We start from the raw sequence: 9,468 nt of genomic DNA, 5'->3' as shown, positions 1-9,468 counted from the left end.
TCCTAGATCAACTTTAAATTTCAGTGTACAAATCAGCTATCAAGTATTTGTGTGCTACATGAAAAAACAGTCAGTATTTAACTTATGTGCAAAACAGAATACTAATTTGCACCCCTTGCATTGTAACATGGTTTTGTCCAGGAGACTGAAATAAGAATTCTCTTCATTTAAGATCCTTAATGAATCAGGCCCCTAGAGACTGAAGGATAAATTAAGCTCTTTATTAAATCCTTAGAATGAGTGTTGCAAATAAGAACATAAAGGCACGAAAGTCAAATTTCAAAATGACATGAACTGAAAAGTCACCTTGATAAAGTGATGTGATCCTGCAAAATACTGTTGGTACTTTTAGTCACTTAAGGTGGTTGAAAACCTTCTAGTGTAAAACTAATGTTAAGTGTTAAAACTAGTGTTAAAGTGTGTATTTTTTGGTTTGGGCCAATATTCATGATTTTGCAGCATATTAATTACCTAGGAAATAATATCACTGAGGCACGAAGCACTTTGTTGATCAAGCCTCAATTAAGCCAGTAATTCCTAATAAATTCATACGCTGAAGATTGTTTAAGCCTATAAAATGACTCCTTCCTAATGTGTAGGCAATAGATAAACATTAAAGCTGCTCATTTTATTACATAGCAGTGATCATGGAGACACCTTAAAGAGTAGTGTGCACTGGGCTGATGTGGATGACAAGTGATTGGATGTGAGCAATGATTACATCAATATGTACCTCACTCTTTCTACTCTGTGCCTTTACTTTGACAATTAATGTGAAATACGTTGAAGTTGTATGCAGAAACATGTAAGTGTATTATTTCTTCCAAAAAAAAAAATAGTCAATAATTGTTGTGAAGATGTGATTCTAACAGTGGTGTCTCTTACTTAAATTCACATTAAATGGGTTGGTACATACTCGGCAGAAATACAACTTCTACGTATTTCACATCAATTGTCAAAGTAAAGGCACAGAGTAGAAAGAGTGAGGTACATATTGATTTAATCATTGCTCACATCCAATCACTTGTCATCCACAGCCATGGGTTGCCCAGATACTACATTAGTGATGTACGCACTGCCTTCCTCAGTGCATGAGGTGGGCAGTGTATACATTATGGACCTCATTTAGAGTCGGATGAAAAGTCTGTGTAAGAAGTGTAGGAGTGGGAGTGTGCCGCAGCTTGGTAGGGTATTACGAGTGGCAAGCAACCCTAGTTGAGTCCCACTCGCAATACCCTATCGAGCTGTGAGCAGTTCCTGCAGCTAGCTAACCGCTTGCGCCACCTAATTCCTGCCGCACAGCTTTAGCCCTGTTTTGATGTGTGTTGCGTCTGCGCCTCACTGTGATTAGGATTTATTTACAAGGTCACTCCTTTACAATTCCGCTTTCCTCCCATTCTCTCGTAGTGAGTCGCAAGCTGTCGCAAGTGTTAATTGTGTCGAAGATGCAGGCGGATTTGGGGATTTCTGCACATGCGTGATAGCGATTTTTTTTGTTGGATGCACCTAAAACGGACTTTGCGTCAGACTCTAAATGAGGTCTTATAACTTCAAATAAAAATGTCACTCATAAGCTTCTATGTTGATTATCAGTGATGGGGGATAAACACCGAAAAGCTTTGGAGGGCCACAATTGACCTATTGGTCATCATTTGGACAGCCCCAAGCTAGTATTGATAAATACACTTTCAGAATCTTCACAACCTTTTGGGGTCATAATGTGTTTCTCTTTGTGTTTACTGTTTCCTTTTAAACTACTTCTCTTCATGTCAGTTGAATCTGTAAGGTTTGTTAGTCTACATATAGATTGGACAAGGCTAGCAGGCTACTTAACTTCAGCTAAAACATGCCCGTAAAAAATAACAAACGATGAGATGAAAATTAATTGTGAAAAGATTTTATTTTTAGAGTGTAAAATGAAAACAAGTGGTAATCATATCTACAAGTGGCAGGTCAATATATAAAATTATTACTTGAAGGAAGCTTTGCATATTTAAGTTGTATGTCTTTAGGAAGTAAATCCCAAAATACAATGACCTGCTGTTGTACAGGAATCCTCAGACCTGTTTGATTATTTGGATTTATAATGAGGGAAAGTCCAAAATTTATACATGCAGTAAAACATGCCATACGAAATACAAAAATAAAATGTATTTATTTTTAAATTACACATAAATATAAGATACAAATGTATTTTTAAAATACAGATAGCAATAGTCACACTCGTTTTGTGTACATATGAAAATACAGCATTTGAATATTTAACATACACAGACACATTTTTATAAATGCAACCAACTGTCAATAAGTTTTGATGATTGTTCCAGAACTCCATAAATATGGAAAAAGATGGTAAGTCACTTAATTTTGCCTCACATCTTGAAGCAGTTTATTTATTTCAGCCACCAGTTCACTAGCATCCATTAGTTCATGTTTACCATCATTCAGATGGTTGAGAACATTGTCAAAGTCATCTTCTTCATAGTTCTCTGGGATCTCCTCCATAGCTGGCAACCACTTTGATGATGGCTGCGCACTGGAGTGAATTCCTAAAGAAGGTCCACCAACATTGTTGGGATTTTGGAAATGCGTATTTGCCGCCCATGCGGCAACCCCTTGGGGGTAACTTACAGTCTTAGCAGGCGCTTGGCCTTTCCTCCGTTCTAAAGAGTTTGAGTGGTCAACTTCACTACATTCAGTGTAGTTGTCCATAGAGGGAGGTAGCAGGCGTTGGAAAACACTGCTCATCTCGGTGAGGAGAGAAGATGTGCACGCGTCAGCTGCATCCTCCTCCTGAGACTCCTTGCCAAAGGTAGAAAAACTCTTTTTCTTCTCATTCTGATCAATTGTAAGCATGTCTTCCTCAAGCAGAGGGGCCTGTTGTTGTGCCTGTTGTTGGTTGTGTGGAGGTGGCTGTTGAAGAGGCTGGACCTCTTCTCCAGGAATGAACATGTTATTTCTATAATCTGATGATGGAGAGGGAAGAGGTGGCATCCAGCACTGATCTGAGTGTCCTAAAACTCGACATTCATCTGTGCAAAACCTCATAACTGGAACAAACAAAACAAAAAGTAATTTTGATGTGACATATTAACAGACTTTGTTTCATATTTACTATAATAAATTAACTAATTATTAAATAATAACTGATCTTCATCCCATATGTAGCATAGTCACATATAAACTATAAATAGATTTTGCATTTTTTGCACTCAGAATCGTTTATTATTTCAACAGGAGGCACAGTCTGCGCTCATACACATTTTCCTGGACACAGTGTTAGCATAAGTTATGCCATGGATCACTTCTCATTTTCCAATATACGGCTATCATAAATTCATTTCCTTCCTGACAGCACCTGCTACAATACTATAAAAAGGAATTACATTTTTTTTCCACTAGACTCGTTTTGGAGCCCAAATGTCATTATGTATCATCTCCTACAAACTATCTGATTTTTCTAGATATTACTAAGTCCAATGTGTCTTATATACCCCAGCTGCCAACACATCTTGTTACATTTTTGTTAACACCTGGGTAAATATAATGTATCAGGCAGCAGTGTGTGAGCAGTGTTTTCAAGAGTAAAGGGTTAATGTAAGCTTTTGAGCAATTGGTATTATTTAGCTAGAATAAAAAAAAAAACCCAGGTGTATTTGGATGAAACTAACAGACACCATGGTGAAATTACTGAAACAGCGCATTGGATACGATGAAAAGGCAAGAGAAAACAATGCAAGAGGACAGATGGCCTGGCTGGAATACAGCATACGACCACATTGAACATAGGTTCCATCTGCGGGACCCTTACAACTGAGGACAGCAGGAGCTGGGGGCTATGTGGAGGGAATGCTGTCACTTTCTGTGGGGGGAGGGTCCCTAATTCATTGTTCTCCAAAAACCCTTTGCACTTAGCTGACATTCTTAAATAGATTAGTAAACACCCCTCTATGATACCTAACTTGTGTGGTGCCACACTAGCTGCTGTTTGCCTAATAAAAGAGTATTGTTTAGTGCATAAACAAAATGGAAGCAGTAAAGTCAGAATTGTGCTTGTGTAGAGTGACCTTGGAGGGACGGGGTGTTCATGCTAAACATTCAGCAGAATCATCTGTAGATGGCTCACAAAGAAATGTTTTCTGTAATCATACGGCTATTGTGGTCTAGTCCACCCCTTAATTCCTAGGATTGTAGCATGTGGTAAGAAAAAGTCTCCATGTTCCTGATTTGTGAACAAGTATTGATTGTTCACACACAGACAGAAAAGCTGCATCCCTAACCATTAAAACATCATATGATGCTTTCATTTTTTGCTTTCTTTTGATTTTGCAGCACTGGGAATTAAGTTAACAAGGTTCATCTGTAATAAAGCAGGATTCGTTATATCACATGACATTTATTTGATAGAGGCGCTCTGTTACATTTCTGCTAATTGGAATCGTGAGGGCTGCAGCACAGACCATCTCAGCTGGCATTAAAATCAAATAATATCCTAGTATCAATAACATCTTCTAAATCAGAGGTGCGTCATTTTGGAACATGGAGTACATTCTTTTTTCGGGGCCCCAGAACAATAGCACACTGGTGTCCCAGAAAATAAATGGCACACTGACCCTTAGGATGTATTAATACATGTTTTTGTTTTATATTCTTTACAGTAAGCTGTGAAAATCACAATGTTATATAAATAATAGGCCCCATAGAATTCAGCTGGACAAACATTTCAGTTAAAAAGAAATTCATATTACAAAAATGAATATATATATATATATATATATATATATATATACACACACACAAAGTGCTGAATACTCAGAAATAAATGTCCTGTCTGCCCTGCCCTAAAGTTGTCTGTGCTATTGATTCTCTTTCCATGAAAGGGTTAAGTAATGTATCATTTCCAGCTAAATATTCAAAACATGTTTACTCTCAATGCTGACACTAAGCTAGTGCTATCTCCCCTGGCTTAACCTTTTAGCATAGATTCACATGAGAATAAAAAATACTGCTTAGCTAAAACTGCTTTTGCTTTGGGCAAAATGCTCAATATTGTTGCTGTCTCATCTATACCAGCTGTGTTCTGTTGCTGTGAGCAGAAAGAAGCACACAGGGAAAAGTGCAGAGTTTAAAGGTTTCCTTTGTGTTGTTTGTATGTATGTGTGTGCGTGTTTTTCTCCTTTCTCTCTTGTGTATCAAACTGACAGCCAGAAAGAAACAACAAACAAATTAGACAGGAAATATCAGCAAAACCTACCTGGAGGAATTCTATGGCCATCAGTAAGGAAAAGTTCACTGAATCCTTCTCCCAGAAGTCTGTCAATTGGAGAATCTCTGCCCAAATCATAATCGCTGTCTCCAGCTTCACTATCCCCACGACCACTGTCTTTCAGACTAAATTTGTCCATGTCTTGAAGGGCATATCTGCAGGCCAGGATGGAAAGAAGTGTTTATATAAGCATATATATTTACTAATAAAAAGCTCAGCTGAGAATAGAGCTTTTTATTTGTAAATCTTTAGATGAAACAAACACTTATTGACATCTCACCTGTAGCTTCTAGAATATTTGTTTCCTCGAAAGCTTGGTCTTGGCTGGTACTGTCCCTGGTGAAGCATGGAAAGCAGTTGGGAAACCTGCCAAGAGACATAATAAAAAAAATATTATAGACTATAAGGTGGTACAACAATAGCCATAGTATATTCTAAATCTACTGCTGTAAGCAAATGTTAGATAAACAGATAGGTCCTGGCCACTCTTTTTGGGTTCATATGCAGAAACTATTTTGAAATCATACTTTGCTAACAGGGTATATTAAATCCTCTGTCATATCTAACAATTTAAAGTTACCAATTAAACTGAAACTGTATCAATTGCATGAAATGAGTAGCTATAAACGGATTGGAAAAAGGTGTTATAATTTAAACATTGTTTCACAGTGCAGAGTATCTTGGGAGCAAAACATGTATTATTCTATTTAAAAGTATCTTCTTTTGACACTGTTTATTGTAACTAACTTTAAGGAGGCCATAATTACCTCCACAGCAGGTGTAGCATGGGTCAGCTCCAAAGAGAAGGTATCTGGTACATGATTAGATGATATTGTCATAAGACTGTTGAGTGATTGGCGACTGTGATGACTTTGCCTGCTGCTCATCTGGCCACGTTCCAGAGTAGGGGATGGTGAAGGAGAAGACCTATGGTGGGATCTGATAGGCAGGGTTCCGTTCATGGTAGGCACTAAAGTAATGTCCCCTTTGTGAATTTGTCTGGAAGGCCTCTTTGGATGATGCTGATAAGTTGACTCTGCCACCCTACAGTTGTAAGATCTATTGTCTTTCTTCTCTCTGTTACACCTTGTGGCAAAAATGACCATGATGACTAAAAGAACTGTACAAATAGCCCCCAAGGAAATGATAATGATCATTGAGACATCCATATAGGCCTGGTTAACATAACTGGCCTCGGTGCTGCCAGCAGCATCAGGAGTTTCAAGAATATGACATTTAAGAAGTGCTTTAGTGGTACGTGGAGGTGTCCCTTTGTCTTGTACTGAAACTAAAAGGTCCCATTCCTGGAATGGGAAGGTCTCCATACTCATATTGGTGTATATTTCACATGATTTTGGATCAATAAGAAAAACATTGTATTCATTTCCAGCTGAAATTGAACAGCTAAGTTCAGAGTTCATGCCAGAGTCCCTGTCCGTGGCCTTTATTTTGGTAATTAAGAATCCACTTTCAGCATCCCTTGGGACTGAAATCTTTGCTGTGCTGTTGTGCAGTGCAGGGGCCACAATAACTGGAGCATTGTCATTTTCATCCACAACAGTGAGCACCATTGTAGCATTAGTGACCAGTTGAGGGTCTCCACTATCTCTGGCCTGGACGGTGAAGACAATCTGATTGACTTCTTCATGGTCAAATGCCCTAAGTGCATATATTGCACCGTTAGAGGGGTCAATAGTTAGATATGTTGTAATAGAGCTACCTTGAATAAAACTTTCAAGAATGACATATGTCACTTGACCATTTTCAGCTTGATCTGGATCTGTGGCCCTAACAGATGTAATATGTGCACCAGGTGAATTATTTTCAACAGTAACAATCTCATATCTGTTGGTCTGAAACCGTGGTGGGTTGTCATTCTCATCACTTATCTGCACTGCAAAGTGCTTCACTGTGGAGAGACTTGGCAGCCCTCTGTCCTCTGCTATCACTGTTAAACTATACTCAGACCTCTTTTCTCTATCAAGTGTAGAGTTGGTTAATATTAAATAGTTGTTTTCATAGGTTTTTTGCAGCTTAAATTGTCCATGTCCATGCAGTTTGCAGACAATTTCTCCATTCAGTCCAGAATCTCTATCTTGTACCCTTACCAAGGCCACAAAGGTATCCAGAGGTGCACTTTCTGAAATGTATGCAATTTCTTTACCAGTGGACATCAAATTGATATTAATTTCGGGTTTGTTATCATTAACATCCACAACATTAATAATAATCTTACAGTGGCCTGGAATTGAATTGGGCCCCATGTCCTGGGCCTGAACATCGATCTCATATGATTTAGTTGTCTCATAGTCCACTTGCTTAATTAGTGTCAGCTGGCCCTTTTCAGGGTCCATTCGAAAAGTTTCTGTAATTTTGGGGGACACGTTGTTGTTAAATAAATACACCACCTTCCCATTAGCGCCCTCATCTGGGTCGGTAGCATTGAGGTCTATAAGTAATGTGCCAACTGGTGAATTTTCAGGTAACTGAATAACGTAAGACTTCTGCTCGAACGCTGGGCTGTTGTCATTGGAATCGGAGATACTTATTTTGAGGATGGCTGAGCCGTATCTCTGGGGCACTCCCATATCTGAAGCAGTGAGCTGGAGCTCGTAGCTGGATTGATGCTCCCTGTCCAGCTCCCTGACCACAATAAGTTCTGCATATTTGGCGCCATCAGTCCTGGTTTTTACCTCGATCTTAAAATATTCGTTTTCTGACAAAGAATAGGTATGGAGAGAGTTCTCCCCAACATCGGGGTCAAAAGCACTGTCCAGGGGGATCCTGGTACCCACAGCCGCGCTCTCAGAGATTTCAATAGGGATGAGGGCTCTGGAAAAGTGGGGAGCGTTGTCATTGATATCCAGTACCTCAACTTCCACATGAAAAAGCTGCAAATGCTGTGTTGGCAGTGTGATCACGTCAAACACTATGGAGCAATTCAAGTTCTTCTGGCACAGCTGCTCCCGGTCAATCTTAGCTCCGATGCTTATTTCCCCATTATCCTCCTGTACTATTAGCAGGGGTGGACTCCCCCGCTGCATAGCTTTAAAACGAACCGAGGAAGGGTTAGGTAACTTGGACAACACATCAGCCACATCCTCCGCTAGCCTGGCAACTATAGATCCGACCATCTGCTCCTCGTAGATGCTGTATTTTAAATTCTTGCAGATGACATATCGATTCATGGACATGAGTAATGCAAAGAATAATACAGAGTTCATTTTCCTACCGATCCAATGTCTCGTAGAATCACAGTGATCCATTCCCACCAAGCGAAATAGAAAATTAATAGACCGTAGTTCCAAGTTGTTTAGGTAATCTGAAGTCAGTATGCATTGAATTCTTCAATACAGTCTATAGCGAGATGCTATGGAGTGCCCAAACTTTCTACATGCACCGGGGTTTGCTGATGAGATGTTATCAGCCGCAGCAGCAGCAGTAGTCCGGTAATTCCATTAGCTCCCCTGCCCAGCTCCAGTACACCAGTGCTCACATCAGGATTTCATTCACGTGCAGTTTTGTATCCATGGATTGAAGGGGTCTTGCTGAATCGGCAGTTCTTTCTTTTCCCTCTGAGATCCTCTTTCTCTCTTACAGCTCTGAGCAGACTAAACACCCTTGATTGCTGACTCCAGACTAAAATCTCTACAAGTTCACTTCAACTCAGACAAAGCTCTTGCTCTGCATGTGCTGAATCGCTTCCAGCCAATCAGCTATTTTCCAAATCAAAGGACAGTGAAGTCACATTAGTACCGGGAGAATGTGCTGGGGGGAGCCAAGGAGAAAGAGGCGCTCCTCCCACTGCATTCACTTTTGCGAGCGTGCCGTAACAAAGGGGGGACAAATTGCAAAAGAAAAACTTTAAATCAGGGCTTTTTTGTCCCTTCACTCATATCACTCCGATATGCAGAGACCCTAATCACGCCCATAATATGAGACACACTCTCAGAGAGATCAGCTATGTATGAGGATTTTATAGCAATCCAAGTTTAGAATTCATCTGAGGTCGTTCCTTTCAGTCTCTCCCATGCTGTTATTTTCTGCTTTCTATTGGATGTGAAGGATGATTCTGCACTGCAGACTATTCAGTATATAATATCCCTGTTCCTTTTATCTTGTCAAGGTTCCGAATGAATGTAAAGTATTATTAACAATACATTTGTCAAAAGTTTTCAGTTTAGAAAGGGAGACTAAAAGCT

At 39.6% G+C, this 9,468-nt stretch overlaps 1 protein-coding gene across 1 annotated transcript; it reads right to left on the bottom strand.

Annotated features, from left to right (window-relative positions):
- Nucleotides 1-1,881: 1,881 nt before the first annotated feature.
- On the bottom strand, nt 1,882-8,998 carry PCDH18 (protocadherin 18). Its single transcript, XM_075199818.1, has 4 exons — nt 6,034-8,998; nt 5,547-5,632; nt 5,255-5,421; nt 1,882-3,050 (listed from the first exon to the last, which is right to left on the bottom strand). Exons 1-4 carry the CDS (start codon nt 8,530-8,532, stop codon nt 2,362-2,364), a joined length of 3,441 nt encoding a protein of 1,146 aa, XP_075055919.1. The 5' UTR covers nt 8,533-8,998; the 3' UTR covers nt 1,882-2,361.
- Nucleotides 8,999-9,468: the final 470 nt, after the last annotated feature.

This window comes from Mixophyes fleayi, chromosome 1 (assembly GCF_038048845.1).
Source record: "Mixophyes fleayi isolate aMixFle1 chromosome 1, aMixFle1.hap1, whole genome shotgun sequence".
In the NCBI taxonomy this organism is placed as follows: Eukaryota; Metazoa; Chordata; class Amphibia; order Anura; family Limnodynastidae; genus Mixophyes; species Mixophyes fleayi.
This window is presented reverse-complemented; position numbering and strand designations above follow the sequence as displayed.

Bases quoted from the DNA above. Each gene is read 5' to 3' on its own strand.
- PCDH18 (XM_075199818.1), bottom strand. From the start codon at position 8,532: ATGGATCACTGTGATTCTACGAGACATTGGATCGGTAGGAAAATGAAC. The intron at 5,633-6,033 runs GTAATTATGGCC...GTCTCTTGGCAG, and splicing joins ATGCTACACCTGCTGTGGAG to GTTTCCCAACTGCTTTCCAT. The intron at 5,422-5,546 runs GTGAGATGTCAA...CCTGGCCTGCAG, and splicing joins AAATATTCTAGAAGCTACAG to ATATGCCCTTCAAGACATGG.